General features: G+C 54.1%; 7 protein-coding genes across 7 annotated transcripts; 4 read left to right on the top strand and 3 right to left on the bottom strand.

Annotated features, from left to right (window-relative positions):
* Window positions 1–137: 137 nt before the first annotated feature.
* On the top strand, window positions 138–2,896 carry ACET3X_001784 (uncharacterized protein; the record flags this gene model as incomplete). Its single annotated transcript, XM_069447113.1, has 3 exons — window positions 138–406; window positions 457–2,815; window positions 2,864–2,896. 3 exons carry the CDS (start codon window positions 138–140, stop codon window positions 2,894–2,896), a joined length of 2,661 nt encoding a protein of 886 aa, XP_069312026.1.
* Window positions 2,897–3,562: 666 nt separating this feature from the next.
* Window positions 3,563–5,056, top strand: ACET3X_001783 (uncharacterized protein; the record flags this gene model as incomplete). The annotated part of the gene is made up of 4 exons (XM_069447112.1): window positions 3,563–3,766; window positions 3,826–4,036; window positions 4,129–4,556; window positions 4,610–5,056. The coding sequence occupies 4 exons, from the start codon at window positions 3,563–3,565 to the stop codon at window positions 5,054–5,056; spliced, it is 1,290 nt and encodes a 429-aa protein (XP_069312025.1).
* Window positions 5,057–5,532: 476 nt separating this feature from the next.
* Window positions 5,533–6,379, bottom strand: ACET3X_001782 (uncharacterized protein; the record flags this gene model as incomplete). Its single annotated transcript, XM_069447111.1, has 2 exons — window positions 5,533–6,161; window positions 6,247–6,379. 2 exons carry the CDS (start codon window positions 6,377–6,379, stop codon window positions 5,533–5,535), a joined length of 762 nt encoding a protein of 253 aa, XP_069312024.1.
* An 832-nt stretch (window positions 6,380–7,211) lies between these two features.
* ACET3X_001781 (uncharacterized protein) lies at window positions 7,212–9,208 on the bottom strand (the record flags this gene model as incomplete). The annotated part of the gene is made up of 6 exons (XM_069447110.1): window positions 7,212–7,900; window positions 7,951–8,541; window positions 8,678–8,800; window positions 8,840–8,929; window positions 8,984–9,074; window positions 9,125–9,208. The coding sequence occupies 6 exons, from the start codon at window positions 9,206–9,208 to the stop codon at window positions 7,212–7,214; spliced, it is 1,668 nt and encodes a 555-aa protein (XP_069312023.1).
* A 2,127-nt stretch (window positions 9,209–11,335) lies between these two features.
* Window positions 11,336–12,427, bottom strand: ACET3X_001780 (uncharacterized protein; the record flags this gene model as incomplete). Its single annotated transcript, XM_069447109.1, has 3 exons — window positions 11,336–11,826; window positions 11,876–12,133; window positions 12,190–12,427. 3 exons carry the CDS (start codon window positions 12,425–12,427, stop codon window positions 11,336–11,338), a joined length of 987 nt encoding a protein of 328 aa, XP_069312022.1.
* A 943-nt stretch (window positions 12,428–13,370) lies between these two features.
* On the top strand, window positions 13,371–15,033 carry ACET3X_001779 (uncharacterized protein; the record flags this gene model as incomplete). Its single annotated transcript, XM_069447108.1, has 3 exons — window positions 13,371–13,740; window positions 13,786–14,621; window positions 14,671–15,033. The coding sequence occupies 3 exons, from the start codon at window positions 13,371–13,373 to the stop codon at window positions 15,031–15,033; spliced, it is 1,569 nt and encodes a 522-aa protein (XP_069312021.1).
* Window positions 15,034–16,504: 1,471 nt separating this feature from the next.
* Window positions 16,505–21,215, top strand: ACET3X_001778 (uncharacterized protein). Its single transcript, XM_069447107.1, has 4 exons — window positions 16,505–17,230; window positions 17,425–17,872; window positions 17,921–18,777; window positions 18,901–21,215. The coding sequence occupies exons 1-4, from the start codon at window positions 16,807–16,809 to the stop codon at window positions 21,090–21,092; spliced, it is 3,921 nt and encodes a 1,306-aa protein (XP_069312020.1). The 5' UTR covers window positions 16,505–16,806; the 3' UTR covers window positions 21,093–21,215.
* The last annotated feature ends 246 nt before the right edge of the window (window positions 21,216–21,461 follow it).

Here is a 21,461-nt window from a genome sequence, read left to right as displayed (position 1 = left end):
TTCACACTGTTTGGGCACTCTGCGCCTCTTCGCTGCAGGGCCCTGTATATCCTTCACCGCTCGCGACTCACTGTTCACCAGCCTTTCTGCGCGCCTACACAACCCCGCAGTACGCTCGTCACATCCCGTAACCAGCCATGGCGGACCAAGAAGAAGATTTCAGTTCGCTCCCGCTTCCCGACCGCTTCGTCCACAAGAACTGGAAGGTGCGGAAAGAAGGTTACGAGACCGCCGCCAAAGAATTCAGTCTTGCTGCCAGCGAATCAGACCCCGTCGTGCGCCAGTTCATAAACGATGCGAGCATATGGAAGGGCGTCGTGGGCGACTCCAACGTTGCAGCACAACAAGAAGGTCTCGGCGCACTGTGCGCCTTCCTTGACATAGCAGGACAGCAGGGTTGCACACGGTGATTGTCCCAAACAAATGTACATGGCGCATTGCTGATTTCTTGTTTAGGACACGGGGTAACACCATTGCGACGATCGCCGAAAAGGGCCTACCGTCCACACGACCGGCGGCGAAGCAAAAGGCGCTCGAGGCGCTGATGCTGTACATTGAAACCGACAAGCCGGACCCAGTCATCGAAGAGCTCCTGCCAGTGCTAGGAAGCAAGCAACCCAAGGTCATTGCCGCAACCTTGGACGCCCTCACGCAGATATATCATGCCTATGGCTGCAAAACCATCGAGCCCAAGCCGGTCCTCAAGGTGCTTCCCAAGGCATACGGCCATGCGGATAAGAACGTTCGCGCCAAGGCGCAGGAACTGACTGTCGAACTTTACCGATGGCTGAAGGAGGCCATGAAACCACTCTTCTGGAACGACCTCAAGCCCGTCCAACAGCAGGATCTCGACAAGTTGTTCGAGAAGGTCAAGGACGAGCCCGCGCCAAAGCAAGAGCGACTGCTTCGATCGCAACAGGCTGCAAAGGAAGCTGCAGTCGCTGCTCCCGGCGGCGAAGAGGACGAAGACGAAGAGGAGGCTGCCATCGATCTCGAGCCCGAGTACGAAGCCGTTGACGTGTTTGCCAAGATTCCAAAAGATTTCTCCGAGAAACTGGCATCGTCAAAATGGAAAGACCGAAAGGAAGCACTCGATGAGACGCAAAAAGCCCTCGACCACCCCAGGATAGCCGAAGGACCTTTTGACGAACTGGTACGCGGTTTTGCGAAGAGTATGAAGGATGCCAATATTGCCTGTGTTATTGTAGCTGCCAACTGTGTCGAGCTCCTGGCCAAGGGATTGAAGAAGAGCTTCGCCAAGTACCGCAAAGATGTTATGAACGCCATGATGGAGCGCCTGAAAGAGAAGAAGCAGACTGTGACTGATGCGATTGGAGCTGCTCTGGACGCCTCGTTCGCATCTTCAAGCTTCCAAGAATGTTTGGAAGAGATTCTCGAGTTTCTGAAGCACAAGAATCCCCAAGTCAAGCTTGAATCGTCACGATTCTTGGTTCGATGCCTGAAGAATACCCGCGAAGCTCCAACACCGGAACAAGCCAAGGCTATTGCTGAAGGTTCTACGAAACTGCTTACTGAATCGCAGGAGGTGCAGCGAGCTGCTGGTGCTGAGACGCTCGGTACCCTTTGGAAGATCATGGGAGACCGCATCATGAATGCCCATCTGGACGGACTTGACGAGATCCGCAAAACCAAGATCAAAGAATTCTTCGATGCTGCCGAAGTCAAGACCAAATACAAGCCAAAGACTGCGCCCGCTCCCAAGCCTGCGGCAGCCGCACCGCCGACGAAGAAGCCCCTGGGCAAGCGGCCAGCCCCAGGTGGCGTGAAGAAGCCAGCTCCTGCCGCGAAAGCACCCCCGCCTCCGCCCGTGGAAGAGCCCGCTGCACCTCTCGAGCCGAAGCCGACTTCAAGGCCCGCCCCCGCCAAGCCGGGTGCCAAACCTGGTCTCGCTGCACCGTCGAGGCTCGGTGGACTGAAGAAGCCAGGCTCGGGTCTTACAGGTCCTTCGCCACGAAAGTCCGTTGTCTCGCCTCCTCCCGAGGAAGAAGCGCCGCCGCCGCAGCCCAAGTTTGGTGCCGGCCGCGGTCTCGCAGGTCGTCCTTTGGGAAAGCCTGCTGCTGAACCTGTTGCTGCAGCTCCAGCACCACAAGCGCCAAGCGGCCTCAACTTGGTGGAACGTGCAGAACTTGACGAGCTCCGAGCAGAAGTTGAGCGAGTGCGACGACAGAACGAAGATCTGCGCAGCGAGCGGACGAAGCTAACTTCACAAATTCACGAGCTCCAAAACCAAAACGCTCAGCTCATCGAAGACCACACTCGCGATGTGCTCTCGATCAAGGCAAAAGAGACACAGCTCGTCCGTGCACGCTCGGATTTCGAGGCATCTGAGCAGACAGTACAGAATCAGCGTCGCGAAATTGATAGGTTGAAGCGCGAACTGAGTCGGCAGTTGCGCTCTGCGTCTCCACCAGCGACAGACGTTGGAGACCAGATTTACAGCGATAACCACGTCAACCTTAGCAGTACCAATGGCGCACTATTCGGTGACTCCGGATACGGCAGTCGAGCCATTCACCCACGACAGAGGAGTTTTGCCAATGGGCCCGGAAGTCCTGGCGGCGATGGTAAGGAGAACTTTGACTCTCTATCTCGCCCTAACAGTAATATGAGTGGCAAGCTGAGTCCGCGCGCAGATGCTTCTGGTCTGTCATCGATGTCGTCGCGTGGTCGCATGAGCCCAGCAGAGAACGGTCCTGCTCCTCGGGTGCCTTCAGCAGGAGCTTCAGGTGCGGAAAGCTGGAAGCGCGCTGCGGAGGTCACGCAAAACCTGAAGCAAAGGATCGAAATGATGAAGGTTAGTTTTCTGACTCTGCCTTCAATGACATTGCTAATCCATCTCTAGGCTAAACAAGGCATTGGGCGGCCTCAGCAATAATCCTAGCCACTCGAACCAACGACTTCCGTTTCCTGTAGATGTAGCAGTTGAGTTTGAGCTGCACGGTTCAATTGCTGCACTTTTTCCAATGTTTGTCCTGGCCCAGGCCAACTTTATCGGGGGGCGTTTATAGGGCTTCGCGGCTCGTCGCTTGTTTTAGACCTTGCATGCGCTGCGTATGCATTTACCCGCGGGCATTTTCAACGGCGTTTGGTTAGCTTTGGGATGTGCTTGTGTGATAGTGATGGACATTGCATGGGGATTAGGGTAGACTGGGAGGCACACAAAAGGCGGGCTTGGGGGATTCTGTAGTTGTCTTGGGTGCAGAGGGAGCGTCGAGACAGACGTCGTTTTTCCTTGAGAGATTCCCCACACGCTTTGTTCCTTCACAATCAAACGTTAGCGCCATCAATGGAGCTATGTTCTTCTCTTCAACTCAATGTTCCCCTTCAGAAGCTTTGGCCGGAAAGAGTCCACATGCAGCAGGCCGTCAGCGCCAGGTACCAAACCACTGGGAATTAAACTGTGCCGCAGGATGCCCCCTTGGCGCAGGACCGCTTGAATGCAACGTCTTTGCATATCGCAGCATTGCAGGGTCGCATTCGATGTCTCTGTAGTTACTCCACTGACTGAATGCGCCGTACGCGCCAAATTTCCGTTTCGTCCATGATGGATCCAGGACTGTCGTTGCGCACGCAAAAGACGCTCAGGGACCTTCTCCCAGTCTTTTCCGCAAGCGCCCCACCACGACAGCCGCCGTTCGACCCTTTCTCCACGACCATTGATCTCTCGCGCGCGGTCAACGAGGTCCTGCATCCCGAGCTGCTCGAGTTCTTCAAGGGCACTGTCGAAGACCAGATTACGAGCGAGGTGTGTTGCTCGCGTCTGAGACATTCCGTTTTTCAAGCCCGCTAATCGTACCTCAATAGGCATTCGCGGCTCCTGCTGCGTCGCTCAACGGCGGCGATCCACGGCTGCGCGATGCGCTAGCTTCTTTCTTCAATACCTATTTCAATCCGATCCATGACGTGCGGTCTGAGCATATCGTGCTTACCGCGGGCGCTACCGATGCTATTGAGAATGTGATCCACGCTGTTTGCGACGATGGAGATAGTGTTCTTGTTCCTGGTCCGCACTGGCGTAAGTGACCTACCTACCTTGTCTGCTCGTCAAACATTCCTTCCGAGCTCCTTTTGCAACATGGTATCCGGGCAAGAACTAATAGCATGCAGCGGGATTTGAAGTTGTCCTGAAGCGGAAAGCAAAGGTGGACCTCATTGCCGCCAGGCCGCCGACGTACTCACATTGGGACAACTACCTTGTCCCGTCTCTCCAGGCGGCATATGACTTCTCGGATACGAAGTCTCGCATCAAAGCTGTCTTGCTATGTAACCCAAATAACCCGCTCTCGAGATGCTATCCGCGGGAGACCTTGCTTGAACTTATAGAGTTTTGTCAAGAGAGAGGTTTGCATCTGATATGCGATGAAGTGTCCGCACTCATTAGCATGAATGGAGTCGACAGCAAGGCACCAGGTTTTGTGAGTGCCTTGTCTTTGACGGAACCATTCGTGCCAGAAGGAGCAGTCAAGGTCGACCCAAGCCGAGTTCATGTGGTATGGAGCGCGAGTAAACTCTTTGGCATGAGCGGGCTGAAGGCGGTAAGTGTCTTCATCTCCAAGACTGTATGCATCCGGATCTGACAGACATCTAGGGATGCATCATATCACAGCAAAATCCTTCGCTGCTCAAAGCCATGGCTCTAACATCTACTCACCCATCATCCATCTCAACTCTCTATCTAAGTTCCCTCCTCACTTGGTCTCAACTCCCTACTCTACTTGCTCTGAACCCCGAGCGTCTTGCACTCTCTTACAACGTCCTTGCTTCCTTTCTCCGGCGGCATAAGATTGATTTCGTGGCACCTACGCACGGTCTTTTTCTGTTTGCTAGACTGGCAAACAAGGCCGTGACGATACATGATGAGGATGTCTTCTTTCAGGAGTTGGAGCTGCGGAGCGGGATCAAGGTCGCACCAGGAGGGGGATTCAAGGGGGTAGAGAAGGATGTTGGATGGGCTCGGATGCGGTTTTCCATTAGCGTTGAAGATATGGAAGAAGCGGTCGAGAAGCTGGAGGACTTCTACAACAAGACCGGATAATTGCGGAGTTTGTTTCGGGAACAGCGTGGTGAGGTACTGGGCTCTGGTGGGAACTTCAATGATATCTGACGGGTTCCTACGTCTATTCACTCTCATGACATATGCTTCATGAGTTGATCATTTTGTTGTTGAGCACTCATAATATGACACGCATGTCCGAATTCTTTCATTTTCAGATGTACAAAGCTTGCGCTAGATTGGAGTATGTAATACAGTATCAGGTTTTCTTTTCCGTGCCATAAAAGTTGAGCAGGCATCCCACCAAAAGTGCGTCAAAACCCACCACCCACAATACAACAATGGTAGTGACTCAAACAAGTCAAGGTCGTCCAGAGCTTCAAGATCTTGAGGGACTCTCAGCACTTCTAGCTCTTCCACAAACACAAGTCGCAGAACTTCCAAATGTTCCAGTCCTGAAGCCCTCTTGGAACATCCATGTCTTTTCGAGGTTCCGCCATACTGCTGCCCACATCATGCTATGATGTCGCACCTAGCACACCGTCGTTCTCCTCAATGTAACGCACCATGTCGTCAATCGTGCACACCTTGATCCCATACTTCTTTCCAAATGCCAGGCATTCATCCCTTCTCATCATACCTCCACCAACAAGCTCCGGCTTACCAGGCACCTCCTCGCCGTCCGTAATCAGCTCGCAAATAACACCGACAGGTTGCTTGCCAGCCAACCGGCATAGATCCACGGCTGCCTCTGTGTGTCCCCTACGTTCGCGTACTCCACCATCCCTTGCCTGCAACGGCAGTATGTGTCCCGGTCTCCGGAAGTGGCTGGCTTTGGCGTTGGGATCGGCAAGCATCCGGCACGTCAAGCTGCGGTCTTGGGCCGAGATACCAGTTGTGACTGATGGGTCCGCGGAGTCGATGCTGACGGCGTATGCGGTGCGGTTCGGGTCGGCGTTGTCGGCAACCATCTGCGGTAGATGCAGGGCGGCGGCGCGACTGACAGGCAAGGGTGCGCAGATGTAGCCACTCGAGTAGCGGATCATGAAGGAAGCTTTGGCAGGTGTCAGGGCGGAGGCGGCGATTATGAGATCGCCCTCATTCTCGCGGTTGGGAGAGTCGAGGACGATTACGAACTCGTCGTTTGCTGTCGTAAGAGGCGCGTCAGTACAGGGTTTGTAGGATGAGGGGTAGGACGATCGTTCGAGCCGAGGACACCTGGAGAGACGTACCAAAGGCCTGTATGACATCTGGTATCGAGTCGAAGGCTGGATGTGCTGGTGCAGGGTTGGAGAGCTGCGTCGCGTTGCCGTTTACTCCGTTTGTGCCGTGGGCTGGCAGGCCGTTCTGAAGTTCCGCTGTCATGTTTCTGGGTATGATTCTTTTCCAATGACTGTCGCCTGGTGTCGCCGACTCTTGATATACTCTTTTTGAGGAAGAATAGCGCGGGTACTTGTGGTCCCGTGTGCTTGCAAAGCGCAAAGCGCGAAGGAGTTCTTAGTCACTTTTGCTTAGGAAAAGATCTCGTAAGCCGCCGGATGTCCGCGCTCGGATTTCCAAATTACACCAAGCTCTGGGAGAGTAACCGGACTGTTTTCATGCGATATTGGGTGTATCTTCCGAGGTACTGCGGCGGTCAATCCAGTATATAAAGGGCGAAGCGGAAAGTAGTGATCTCGTGCGATCTGCGGAACCGGAGCTTGTGTGTAATCACGAGATACGTGAAGGAGGGGTCATACCGCGGAGCTTCCCTGCGTCGGAACATCGGCTGGATGCGCACCGCCCCTCCGATGTGGCGTCTCACCGATTGCCGATGTGTGGCTTGCAAGTCGTGTGCGACTTTGCGATCCACGTTGACTCTGACGTACAGCCAGCGTTGCACGAGCAGACACGGCTGACGTTGCGGGCCGACGCGGCTTTCTTGTGTGACGCCTTCTTTCTTCACAGGACATAGGTGCATTCTACACGCGGACATGACCAAAACGCCCAGCACGCAAGTCTTGAATGTTCATAACCAAATCCCATTGTTTATCAGATACAAGTGAGGGTATACCGGTAACCAAATGACACTACTCACGTCGTCTGCACTCACAGGAGCATCACGAGCGACAACGCCATGTAAACCACGCTAACAATATCGCAAAATCGCATTCAAGCTAACCAATACCATAATAACGCCAGGGAGATGCAGAGGCTATTACGCCTGCTTATCCGTGACAAAATCCTTCTCGTTATGAGCGGAGCTGCCTTCGCTTCGAGGCTCCGCAACACCCTCAGTCTGTGGGTCCGACTTCCAGAAGTCCTTCTTTCCGCTGGCGAGCCTCTTGATCCATGGGGGAAGGAGTCCGCCTTCGAGACGCCAGGTCCAGGGCTCCTTCTCATCCTTGTTGGGTGGTACGATGCGACCAGCAGACGCCTTCTCAATGATCCACACGGTGGTGTTGATGAGCATGTACGAGCAGATACCGGCGATCAGGCCATAGGCGATGGAGTATGTGAAAGGCATGACCGCAATGGTGAGGAAAGCGGGAATGGAATCGCCCATGTAGCGCCAGTTGATGTCCTTGGCCGATGTTGCCATGAGCGACCCGACGATGACCAGTGTGCAGCCAGTAGCCCAGGGAGGAATCGATGCGAAGATCGGAGCAAAGAAGATGGCGATGAAGAAGCAGAGACCCGAAAACATGGCAGTGAGACCAGTCTTGCCTCCTTCGGAGATACCGGCACCAGACTCGATGTATGCAGTGACTGGGGGACATCCCATAAGGGATCCGATACTAATACCAAGAGCGTCGACTGAGTAGGCGATGGAGGAGTTTTCAAAGTCTTGGGTACGCTCGTCAATGACGCCACAGAAACGGGCCATGGAGTACAGAGTACCAGTGCCTAGTGGAGTTAGTACATGACTTGACTTGTAGAAGTAATATGCAACCTACAGTCGAGAATGTCAACGTATAGGAAGGTGATGAAAGCAAGACCCCATTGGCTGGCGTGCTCTGAGATGTTCCATTGCTGAACAGCAAGGACCTTGCCAATTGGGTGGAATGTGACGACCTGCTTGAAGAAGTCGAAGGCTGAGTTGCCAGTCTCGGTGTACGGGAAGTAGGTAACGCTCGTTGGGCGCGGCCAGGAGATGATCGAGACGAGCAGAATGCCGATAATGATTGCACCCTTGACGCGGTACAACATAAGCATAACAGTCAGGACACCACCACAGAAGATACCGATCCACATGGTTGGGCTCCTCATCTTGACACTTCCCGGGCAGACACCATCAACCTGGTCCGCGGCAACGCAACCGGCGAGTTCGAGAGGGGTCGCTTGAGCGCCGGTAATCAGACCGATACCAGCGGAGTAGGCGAGACCGATAATGGTTAGGTAAAGTCCAATACCCACACCAGTTGCGAGCTTGATACTGGCAGGAATAGCCCTTGCAAGCCACTGTCGGATACCGAGCATGGTCAAACCAACAAAGACAAAGCCTTCGACGAAAACGGCAGTAAGTGCAACCTCATACGGAACCATTCCTAAGAAAAGCAATTAGCAACGTTCCATGAAAATCAGCTGGTACGACCCATGGCGCCGGTGAGCCGACCAGATTAAGGAGCGGCATAACGGCATCATAAGAAAGCGGACGGGGAACGGCGTCCCGGTGCGACATACCTGTACCATGGAAACCGACTACGGTGTAGGCAAAGTAGGCGTTCAGCCCCATTCCAGGAGCCAGGGCAATGGGCAGATTGGCAAACAAGCCCATGCAGAAAGACGTCAAGGCAGATATGGCAGCTGTTGCGGTAACCAGATCCCGCCTGACTTCCTGGACACAGAGGGCGTACTGTTGGTTGGTCTCGCAGATGGGGTCGTCCGGGAGCCCTGGGCATACGCAAGTACCACCAGAGTCTGACACGATAGATGCTGTACATGGTCATCAGATGCGGTCCTGTCAATGACATCCCGCACTCGACATACAGTTAACAGAGATGATATAGGCCATGGCGAAGAAGGTGGCTAGCCCCGCACGAAACTCAGTGAAGAAGTAGCTTCCCTTGCGCTCTTTGGGCTATAGGGCTGTTAGCGCATGCACCGGATATCGACACGCGATATACATACATGACCTGATCCTTCTAGGCGAAAGTACCTGCCGACGATGGAGCGCGCAACGGCGCTATTCGCCTTGTGAATGAAGCCCGACATGTTGCAGAGATTTCGACGATACCGCGGGGACGATCGCAAAATTGTTGTGCGTTGAAGAGGTACGGTTGATTCGGAGTCGACCAAACGGCGAGAGAAGATCGACGTCAAGCTCTGCTAAGTGAGCCAGTGAAGGCGAAGCGAGCTTTTAAGTCAATGTGAATGCGTAGCACAGGGTCTGGACGGATGTAAAGTGTATCTAGCATGATCCCGCACCAAAAAGATAAGGACCAGCGGCGACACCCAACCCTGTCGCGTTCAACCTCCCGCAAAGAACCAATGACCCATATCAGGCCGATCGAGCCCTGCTTTAGTCGGATTAGTCGCGCAACCCATGCAATCCCACATGGCGGCAAGCTAGGATGTCTCGGCGTGTTGTGCTCACGGTGACCGGCCGCTTCCTCAGCCTTAACCCAGGGAGCATCCAGTAGTGATTGACCGGCAAACGTAGCTTGCCCGTCGCGACACCTTCACCTTGGCGCCTACATGCTTTTCCCCGGGCCGCCACACCAGCCTAGGCGTATCTGTGCATGAGGGACGCGGAGGTCGCCGGCCGACGCCCAAAGCCACGACGTGTGGAGGTCGCCTCTCGTGTCTGGGGACGAATCTCTGTTATCATGGCTGGGCAGATGCATACGAAGGCGCATTTGACGATTGCAAATGGAATTTTGTCAAATCTTCGGAAGGGTGGCTATATGGAAATAAAGGTGGAGCTAGCGACGAGACGATTGACGGAGATACGCCTAGTTGCGTTAATGAATTTTTGATAGCACCAAGTGGAGATGTTACAGCCGTCAGCCCTTTGACTTGGATGCGCAGCTTACCCACCTGCATACGTCTTTCTGCCGTCGTGCTTTCTTGCGGGACGCAACTATCCATGTCATGTTGGTAACACTGGTGCCATCAGTGGACATCTGTTGCATACAAGCGAACCCGGCAGCCGGGGCACAAAGGATGGTTCGCGCCTAACCGCTTCGGCACTTGGCTACAGGGTAGCGAGGGAGCTCCTTTTCCAACCTACACCCAACACGATGCACACCAACGGCTGTCCGCACACCACCCCCGGATAACAAAGGCATCGCTTTCCATATATTCGACATGGAGTGAAGGCTATGAAAGAGCTGATTCGCTCGTTTCTTCTGCTGGGACAATGCACGCCCACAGGAAACATCCGCCTAGACGAGATTCGATAGATTCTTAAGCAAGGACGGCTAGCCAGCTTGTTTGTTTCTTTCTGTCTTGAACACCCATCGCGACGACTCATTTGAGGGTCGTACAAGACGACCAGGATACACCAATCCACCGCAAGCCCCCGACCATGCCACCACGTTTCCTCGTCTCGCGATATCCCAAAAGCAATTGCGCGTCTTTTGGTCCTGCGCGACTCCACTTGGTCCTTTCAAGAACGCCCCGATCTCATGTTTCACAGCCCCATGGCGTCTGATGCGGATTGCCATCTATCCGCATCTCCATCAAGCTGTCTCCATGTTTGACGTGACTAGCAACCAGCCGGAGTATACTGGGCGCTGGCCTACGCGGCTTTCCAGTCCGACGCGCCACGGGCCGCGGCAGATCTGAAACGTACCACAAGAAAATACAGTACTGGTAATGTCGCAAGGCCGCCTACTTCGCATAGACCATTAGTGGAGATTATCGAAGGCGTGGCCAGAGTACTGAGACAGCGTCGTCGATTACCTCAGTGGAGCATCTCGACATTCGCAAACTTTATCCGAGTTCACACTGCATTGCCTACGAATACAGCTAACAATGAAGACGCCACGCAACAAACAACGGTTTTTCTATTCGACATGCGCCATGCGAGCTGAGAGAAAGCGGGGAGGATCGTCAGTCTGCCGCAAGCGATGCCATGCGACTACCCCTTGCGCTAATGATAGGTGTTGGCTGCTAGAGAAGACGCACTACACGTCTACACATCTTTGCTATTTGGAGACTAGAGCTCGTTCTTGAGAGGCTTCGTCACGATGCGATAGTGTCCGGAAATACGTATCCGCGTCATGAAATAACATTTAGAGCTTCGCTTGTTCCTCGTTGGCTCTACCTACGTCTCTCTACACAGCTTGCAATGCCACCTCTCGAGATTGGTAACTCTCGTCAACGCTTCCGATCTCTTTAATGCCCGACCATAGCCTGTTGTGCAGGCGCATAGCGATTGCCGGCTGGCTTCGCTTGGTCAACGATTTTCCTCATCTCTTTCCTCTCTTCGTCTGTCAACTCGACGTCCCTGCTAGCCCAGTTCTCTTCCAGCCTCTTCGCCTTTGTCGTTCCGGGAATAGCAATCATGCCTTGGGCAGCAACCCACGCCAGCGCGATCTGAGGTGTTGTACAGCCCTTTCTCTTAGCAAGCTTCTTGATCTCCTCAACGATGGCCTTGTTCTTGTAGAAGTTCTCGCCTTGGAACTTGGGAACCGTGCGACGGAAGTCGTCTGGTGCAAAGTCGTCGGGAGAGGAATAGTCGAAGTCGTCCACCAGCCAGCCGTGGCCAAGTGGAGAGTAGGCGACGTAGGCCACATTGAGTTCCCTTGCGGTATCGATCAGGCCGTCGGTCTCATGCAGTGTCTCGAAGGCAGAGTACTCTGCTTGGACGGCATCAATCTTGGCAACTTGATTGCTGAGTTAGCAGGTTGCAGACCAACGAAGTATTGCACATACTTGAATTTGCTTTCCGCAGCGTCTTAGCGGAACACTCAGACAGCCCGATATACTTGGTCTTGCCAGACTTTCGGCACTCGTCCAGCGCAGGGATAGACTCCTCCAAAGGCGTGTTGGGGTCGATTCGGTGAAGATAGTAGAGGTCAGGAGTAAACCCAAGTCTCTCAATGGTACCGTCGATGTACTTCTTGATATGGCTTGGGCTGTTTGTCACCCCTGACTCTCCATCAAGGCAAGCAATACCGCACTTGGAAGCGACTGGGAATGGAAGTCAACCACTTTTCGATCACCTCAGCTGTCGGATGTGTACTCACTAAAGACCTGGTCGCGGACATTATGCTTCCGGATGAACTCTCCCAGAAGCTTCTCGTTGACGCCAGCCTGGTAAACGACTGCAGTGTCCCAGAAGGTGCAGCCAAGTTCAATAGCTTTGAGAAGGACAGGCTCTGCTTCTTCAAGACTCAAATTGCTGCCCAACCCAAAACTCAGACCCATGCAACCGAAGCCTGGCGATTGGACTTGGATATCCTGGAACCGGAATGTCTTGACCATTTTGATATAGTTATCCAGTAAGTCTCGCTGATAGAGGTGGACGTCGCGTGATGGAAGTAGAGACGAAATCCTTGATACAGATGAATGTCGAGCAGTCTGTCTACACAACACTCTGTTAAACGCTTATATAAAGCTGTTCGGAATATGCTCGGTAGGCTACGTATCGAGGATAGTCAGCCAGGTGCATTAGCGTACCCGCAGTATTTCGCAGGTGCAATGACGTTGGCTCTGATATCTCCGCTAAAGCCGCAGCGCTCACCTCGCTGTACGTGAAAACGTCTCCTGAACAGTTGAAAAGTCGGACATACTGTTTTAACTGTCGTCTGGAGGCCCTATGTCCGTTGCTGCCTGAGCGATGATGCTAGTTTTCACCAGGGTCGCGAAGCATCATAACCTTGAGCATAGAAACTTTGCCCTAGGCCATATTGTCCGATCGCACAACTTCCTGAACTCCACTTTTCGTGGGCTTGACAGCGACTCGTCTGTCGCGACGAATTGGCCCTATGTTATCATGGTGCTTGTTTTGGAGGCATGCATGTGAATGTGTTGTGCGTGCTTCCTATGGTTTGCTTGCCGCGCAGTGCAGGAGGTACGGACAGAACTCCGGGTTATCGCGAAACCTTTCCAGGACTTCATGATGTAAGCAGACCAGGTATCTACATGTTGTGCCTGCTAATCATTTCTGTCTATGAGACACGATTGGGTATATCACAGTGTTGATGTTTGTGAGGGCGATTTTGCAGCCACGCCGCCACACCTCTCAGCCACTGCATTACAAGCAATGACGTCGGCCAAAATGTCAATGCTGTAACCCTGCTTGTCGCGTGCATATGTCCCCTGGCATGACAGCTGTTGAAGTGTCGACAGAACTACGTCTTCGCGTCTTTGTGTATTCCTGCCGCGACCGGGTCCTCTCGGGCAACGCATTATCCCTGTGCCGATTATGAAGCACCGACTGGCGTCACTGGCGACGCTCTCACGCGCCTCGACATTCCCAACCACTCGATGCGCACCTCTGTTCACACGCACCTCTCCCAGCGTATCGATACAGTTCAGAAAATCGTCACAGTTCCGATGCTTTGCGACCAAGCCCAGCGGCATTGACAGTGAGACCGACAAATTCGGAGACTACGGCAACTCCAACGCCAGGCCTGCTTCACAACTCAACGAGAACATTACACAGGAGGAGAAGGATCATTTTGCAAGGAAATTACAAGAAGACAAGAGCAAACAGATACGGACGCCATGGCACAGAGAGGGCAGCGACGTGCCGCCTGTGGCGCGACAGAGAAGCGCTGGAGCAATGACCAAGGGTATGTCTCTCACGATTGGGAGTACTCGACAACTAACAAGGGCAGGTAAATTGCTCACCACGCCATCCCGCATGCTTAAGATCATCCTGCCACTCACGACGCGCGACATGAACACGGATCGCAAGGACGTCGAACCGCTAGCACTCCTCGTCCACCCACAGCAACCCATTTCGTACCTTGAACGCCTCATACAGGCTGAACTTCCCACCATAAAAGATAAAGAGGGCCGAGAGAGACAGCCAAATGTCTACTTCCGTGCCGAAGACTCAATGCAGCACGATGCCAAGCCAGAGGAAGTAGAGAGCACACCAGTCAGCAGTGACAGGGAAAGCCTCAATGAAAAGGACGGCGAAGAGGACTTTGAACGCGTCGACGAGATCCGCATTGACGGAAAGACACACAAAACAGGTAAGATAAGCAGCCAGGATAGGAAGACGCCTGAGCAAGCGGACCAGCTGCGAGGCGGACCTGGAAAGGGCGGCGTGGAGTCGTATTCCGGACAGGGCCAAGAAGCACCGGCCGACAAGCAAGGCGCGCGCAAGTTCGTGCGATGGTCTTCCTCCACCGAGATTGGCGACTTCATCCGTGACGCTGCTCGAGGACAGGAGTTTGCCATTGAGATTGAAGGCGCTCCAGAGGAGATTCGGGTTGGTGTGCCCAGCTTCAGCGACAGGACCTACTATCTTCGAATGCGTCTACGCAAGACATCCAAGAAGATCAGTGAGATGGCGACCGTGAAGAAGAAGTGCGACGACCTGGCGCAGAAGGCGGCGAAGAACGTAGCGAGGGCTGGGTTTGTCGGTATTGCTGGATGGTGGTGTGTTGTGTACTATCTCACGTTCCAGACTGAGCTGGGTTGGGACGTCATGGAGCCTGTTACCGTAAGTCTGGCCACTTGTTCAACCTCGATCCATCTAACAGTTTAAACAGTACCTCGTCGGACTTTCTACTCTTATCGGTGGTTATGTGTGGTTCCTCTACCACAACCGCGAGGTCAGCTACCGCTCTGCCATGAACTTTACCGTGTCTCGTCGACAGCAGAAGCTGTACCAACAACACAACTTCGACTTGCGCAAATGGGAGGTCCTGATTGAGGACGGAAACGCGCTTCGTAGGGAGATCAAGGCTGTCGCCAACGAGTATGACGTCGAGTGGGACGAGCTGCAGGAAGAGAAGGACGAGAACGTGCAGGAGGCACTCAAGGAAGAGCGCAAGAAGAAACAGCAGAAGAAGAAGGACAGGGACGACGAGGACGACCCAGCACCAGAACCAAAGAAGGGCGACAAGAAATGAGCGGCGGGCATGGTTGCAGTTGCTCATACATGTTTTACGGGTTGAGGACTTGAGCGAGGCGTTCATGGGCATTTTCCTTGAACCGCACTGCAGCATGGTAGGCACTGAGAGATGCGACTATGCAGAGTGAGTATTACTGGATGATAGCATAGTGGGACATGGGATTTGATCTACAAAGTACAAGACGGGGAAGCGTCAGATGACGCTCACCACTATTTTTTTTCGACTCTCTGGGCCCAAATGCTGGGATGCAAATGAGTTGACCGCCTCATTTCGAGTCCATGTCGCGTTGCATATTGTCAAAAATGACCCAATGAATGAGGGGATGCGGGCACACAAAACACAGCGCTTCGCCGTAAAACATCGTTTGAACTACTGGTCGCACAGTAAGGTTGGAAGTAGTACTGACTATTTGTAACCAAAAAGGTTGTGGTACTTGGAAGTAGTTGTGCTGATGACTACCTAGGCATGTACTGTACAAGCACATACTTCTATATCTAGAAGTATGGCTCTTTGCAGGGGATGATACTAATCAAGATGGATATAGTTTAGAGTAGGCTAGAGAGTTGAACATTGGGGTTGATTACTGATTGCGCGCAAGCTGAGGTGTGACGTGACGAAAAACATGATCAGCCGGGTTCGTGTGCGGACAACGCCCTGCTCAGCTCATCTATAACGTCGTGCCGGTGGTATCCATGCTCAGTGCCTGGGGGCTAACGCAGCGGTCAGGACCTGGGTCGACGGATGCACGATTGCCGAAGATGGTACTACTGGCATCAGCATGCAAGTAATTTTACCTTTCAACGGTCGTTTGTGTGCCTCGTGTCTCATGCACCGATGCAGGATAGGTACGTGGCGACAACCAGCAATCTGCAAACGAAGGTGCATCATCATGAATAATCAAAAGCATTGTCTGAGAACACGATGCACACAGCAGGTGGCGGGTTTGATATAAATGGATCAGTTGCGTTGGGTTCGGCCAGGACAAAGAAACGCGGCGTCCAGGACGATTCGAGATGCGGGCGCATGGTGGTGGTGGTGGGGTTTTAGAGACGGTGTTTGTGGTGGGCCGTCGCGCAGGTTGGAGTGGACCCACTGCAAACTATTTATAACGCCGTGTGTGGGGAATTTGGTGTCGCGACCTCTTGGACACCTTGGACACCAAGACGAACACCACAACGGTCGCATGTCGGACAGGACTATCTACACGTCACGAGACTGCACCAAACTCATGCAGGCGCACGTCCGTCACTGGCGCGATGGCAGGGACTGGCATTGCGTTGAAAAAATGGTGGTGCGGAGGTGAAGATGGCCTGAGGATGGCGGCCATGTTCTTTACTTAGCCGCCGACGTCTTGTCGACGGGCAGGGATGGTGCATAGTGCCCATGTCGCCGTGTGCATGAGGCGCCGCCCATTCGCTGGACAGGCAAAAGTCAAGCCTCGCTCCAAAGCCAAACCTCCGTGGCCGATGCTGCTTCGAGTCTAGAGGAGCTAACCGTCGTGCCCGACATGATCGACGTCGATTGCCAGGCGTCGAATTGGCCGCGTTCCCTCCATCCTCAGACTACACGGGCACACAGCATGACCCAACATCCTTGCCCGCCTCGGCCTCTACATTCGCGTGCGAGGTGACCAAGACGACCGCGGTGCAGGTCCCAACGCCGCCCCGTCTTCTCTCTGCTGCTGGATTCGCCCGTACTACTCGCTGGAGCCGCTGAGGGCTTCGGCACGGGACAGCAACAGACAAGTTGAATAGTACAGTAGCAGCAGCCATGGAGCACGCCTACAACTCCGCACCGCCGCCATCGCCCCGGCTGCCCCCACCGCCGCCTTCACCGCACCCGGCCCACCTCCAGGCACCGCAGATATCTCCCAGGCGCTTCGCTGTGCAACCTCCGCTCCTCAACACGACGCTCGCGCCGCCACCTCAGTCGGGCCACTCGTACCTGCATGGCTCGCTATCTACACCGGCGACTGCCTCGTCTCTGAGCCTGCCATTCTCGCCTTCCCCAGCGCCCTCGACGTATGCGCCCTCGCCCATCGCGGCTGCTTCGCCCATGGCTATGAGGGGCGCCGGTCCAGCCGTGCCATACAATCCCCAGCAGTGGACGCGGGGTGGGAATGTCAGTGGGCAGCATGTTCAGCACAGCCAGACGTCGGTCCCCACGCGCCTTCAGGATGTGACGGGCATGGAAGGTATATATCACTTCCCACTTTACTCCAATTTCGTGCTATACGTAGTAGACTGCATAGACCCTCTTTTCTCTCCCTCCGCAAATTATGCATCCTTTTGTGTGTCGAAGCCTTGGTGGCCTATATTTTGTATCAATTGCGCAGATTGTTCTTGGAAATATCTCAAGCATGGCAAGACGTGATGCTAATCGCTACAGCGTCGATGCCCTCGCCACCACCTCCATACTCGCCTGGCCAGAACCCGAACATGTCACAATCCCTCAGCACCAGCAACACGTCATCGCCCCAGATGACTGCCAGCACATTTCCCCATCCCCCGCCTCCTCCTCCACCGAGCAGCAATCCCTCGTCTGCGCGACCCATGTCTGGATACCACAGTCGGCCTGGCTCAATGGTCATACCTTCGAGCGCGACCAGCATAACATCGAACCCCCAGTTCCCGCCTCCACCACCGAGGAACGGGCCAGGTCGTTCAGTCTCGCGCGACAAGTTGACCTCCAAGTTTAGTCTGTCGTCGTTCAGGAATCGCAACAATGATCATAGTCCTGCCCCGAGCAATATCGACTCGCTTCATATCAGCACTTCTGATGCGATTCAGCGCGCACCCGCCTCTCCAGGACTGGTCGCACAGAGGGCTGCCTCCAAGTATGGCTTTGCATGGGGCACTATGTCGTCGTACTGACTTTATTACAGTTATATGGCAAACTCGTTAGATCGACGGTACAGCCCCGACACACAGTCGCCCAGCAGACCACCCACGTCTCGAAGAGCGGCCTCTGCTGGTGTGCCGGGCTATGAGACTCGGACGCCGATTGACGAATCGCCCATAGTGCCAGCTGGTGGCTGGACCCGAAATGTGCCACTACCCCCGCCTCCGCCCGGCCCTCCACCTAGCAGCTCAAGATCGCAGAGTATGGGACCCGGAACCGAATCGCCGTCAAATCGAGTGCTGATCTTGCCTTCCGCGCCTCCAACGAGACGACCTGGTCAAACAACGTTGACACCCATACCACCTACTCCCCAAGGCTGGCAGGATGAGTCTGCAGGCGTACGACCAAGGTCTCCAGCCGCCCACGGTCTGCATATTGATACAAGTCCCCGCGCTGTCCATCTCTCCGATCAACCTGCGCCAGCGTCAGAGAGCGGGAGTGTTTCGATCTCGTCAGGGCCAACAAACACCACATCGGGTTCCAGCAGCACCCTGTATCGCACTCCGAACAGAGGAGAAAATAGCACTCGAGGCATCCGCGAGCGAAGGAGCGAGAGTCGTGCTGCTCGAGAGCTACGTATCGAGCCGAGCAACAACCCATGGGCGCAGGATTTGGAAGCAGAATCAGCAAAACCTGCCAACCTTGACTTGGGAACGCCGGAAGGCGGCTTGACGCGGCGTGGCGCTATCACCAAGGGCACACCGAGAAGTGCTGGGGCTCTACGTTCACCCAGAAGCGGCCATCTCTATGAAGATCCTGGCTCGTCGAATTCCACGCCTCGTGTGGACGTGAATCCAAAGGCTGCATCTATGGCTGTCGCAACACCACCTTTTTCGCCAGGTATGGAACATCTCAGTCGTTCAGCACAGAAAGCACCCGTCTCTCTCCCCTCCAAAGCGCTGCCTACTCCACCGTTGCGTATCTACGGTGATGAGAGGGAAGCAGACCTGACCCGTGGCTCAGAAGCTGCAAATGATTCGGCGGTCCAAACGCCCAGTACCGCACATACCGGCGCACCAAACTCAAGTTTGAGCACACCAAAACCAGCAGACACGCACGCTTTCGCACGTGCCTCAATGGAGCGGCATCGGCAATTCATCGAGAAAGAGATGGCAGCAGAAACGGACCAAGACAGACTAGAGTTGTTTGCCGAGTTCATCGTCACCGAGTCACGACTTCGTCGGGATCGGTATTCTGGGGCTTTTGATGCAATGGCTGGAGACATTATGGATTTGACAAGAGACTTGTGGCGCTCGTATGGCCGTTCTGGGCGCAGATCAGCTACACCAAACACCCATGCTACTCCTGTAGGACAGGGTAACAGGAGATCTCAGGGCTCCGTAGCCGGTGAATCTCCCGACACACGATTTTCCTCGATGCCAACGACGGCTGCCAGCCCTTCATCTTCCATTGGCAACTTCACTCCCCATACAGAACCAGCATCTCCCTCGAGCGCATCCAGCCAGAAGGCGCGAGATGTTTCTTGGGCCAACAATTACCATCCTTCACTCTCGCCTATCCCGAGTATGGCTATGAGCACCATTCCTGATGAGCAGGATTCCAGAGGCAGGTCAGCAAGCCGATGGTGGGAAAGTGACGGCGGTTCCTCTGGGGTTGGTGGTGGTAGACGATTGGAGCGGAGTAAGCGGGAGTCCAAGTACATGAGCTTGCCAAAGGAAGCCCGTGAGAACTTGCAATGGTCAGGTGAGAACTTGTCCACTCCAAATCAACGAGGCGAATCCAGCAGTCGGCCAGCGTATGGACCTAATGAGTACCCACCTGAAAAGGTTGGCCTGCATGAGGAAAATCTACAGCCAACACAGCAGCAGCCTTACGGTTACTACTCCAGGTCTGCTACGGCAACGCCGGACCCGCATAAGCTTGATGTATCCCGACTCGTCACACTTCCGCCATCCTACCCACGCCATCACCCCGCAGTCAACAACAGCCACCCCGACCTGGCCACCATCCGGAGTAGCTTGCGAACTCTTTCGGAGCTCGACGAAGTGAAGAATACCAAGGCCAAATTCAAGACGAAGATTGAGGCACGAAAAGAGCAAGAGAATGCATCGCTGTCCGACAGAAGAGCACAACTTCGGTACAACATTCAAGACAACGTTCGCAATGGAGTCATGTCGTTTGCAGAAGCGGCCAAAGCAGAGGGAGATTTCGAGGCTCGCGAGCATCAAAGAGCTCAGGACGTAGTCCAGTGGGTATTCGACAGCTTCCAGGCTGAGGTTGCTAATCCACTGCATGCCATGTTCTGCGAGCGCATCACCAAGGCCACGGCATCGATGGAGCATCTCAAAGGGCGTTTGTGCAACGAAGCGCAGGAGCCTAATCCCAATCAGACGCAAGAAGAGGGTGATGAGAAACCAGAACTCCTCGAAATGCTTACCCTGCACAAATGGCTGTTCGAAGCGCGGGAACAGCTACACAAGGAGATGTTCGAACTCGAAGACGAGCGTAACGACCTCTACAGAGACATTATCGTCTTGCCGTATGTCCAGACCAAGAACGAGCAGAAGGTCAAGGAAGCCACAACCTTCTTCCAGCGCGACGGACAGGATCGCAAAGTCACTTTCGAGAAGGAAACGCTCAAGCGTTACGAAGATCTTATGAACGTCATAGAACAGAACGTAACCCGGGGTGTTGAAGCCCAGCTGTCGGCATTCTGGGATATTGCGCCTGGGTTACTGGAAATTGTGCAGCAAGTCCCTCGGAATTTGCATGGCTTCGAGGTTCTAGTACCGCCGCAAGAGTACGCGGAGACGCCGGCCTACCACGAGTACCCATTACAGTATCTTTACACTCTGTTGGCACATGCTGGCCGCTCGGCATACCAATTCATCGAATCGCAGATCAATCTGTTATGCCTACTGCACGAAGTCAAGACCGGGGTCATGACAGCAGGCTCGCGACTTTTGGAGACCCAGAGGCTGCTGGAAGGCGAAGACTTGACAGGCGTAAACCAAGAAATGAAGGCTATCAGAGCAGACGAGGAACGGCGGTTGACGGATGACCTCAAGGAGAAGGTCGGTCTTGTCGAAAGCCAGTGGAACGAGGCACTTGGGCAGGGTCTGGAAGACTGTAAAACGCGTGTAGAGGACTATCTCACCGAGCAAGGTGGGTGGGACGATACCCTGAAGGAGTAGTAGGAGTGTGTTTATGACATGGTTTGGATTTTCTAGCATCTACGCACCGTACCGATACCCGTCTGAGACCTGTACTGAAAAGATTATCTGGCAGTTTATTGAATGTATGAACACACATTGAGGCGTGATTGCGTTTGTCTCCAGTATCCGTTTTAGCTTGCAGTGCTTGTGCATGCATGTCGTGCGTCGTCTCACAGAGATGCACCTTACCCCGGGATTGCTGGTTAGCCGCAGGACCACCCCTCACTGCCATGTGCGAATTCTACTTTACTGTCCCCTTTAGACTGGAGTATCAAAAGTAAAAACCGGGGTATTCAAATCTGCAGAGATGAAAACACCGTCGCACAGTATCGACTGTAGTATATCATC

Source organism: Alternaria dauci, chromosome 1, assembly GCF_042100115.1.
Source record: "Alternaria dauci strain A2016 chromosome 1, whole genome shotgun sequence".
In the NCBI taxonomy this organism is placed as follows: Eukaryota; Fungi; Ascomycota; class Dothideomycetes; order Pleosporales; family Pleosporaceae; genus Alternaria; species Alternaria dauci.
This window is presented reverse-complemented; position numbering and strand designations above follow the sequence as displayed.

What these genes read in the sequence shown, in the direction of transcription:
- ACET3X_001778 (XM_069447107.1), top strand. Translation starts at nt 16,807, where the DNA reads ATGGAGCACGCCTACAACTCCGCACCGCCGCCATCGCCCCGGCTGCCC. An exon ending in GGATGTGACGGGCATGGAAG is followed by an intron (nt 17,231 to 17,424) that starts GTATATATCACT and finishes TAATCGCTACAG; the next exon opens with CGTCGATGCCCTCGCCACCA. An exon ending in GCACAGAGGGCTGCCTCCAA is followed by an intron (nt 17,873 to 17,920) that starts GTATGGCTTTGC and finishes ACTTTATTACAG; the next exon opens with TTATATGGCAAACTCGTTAG.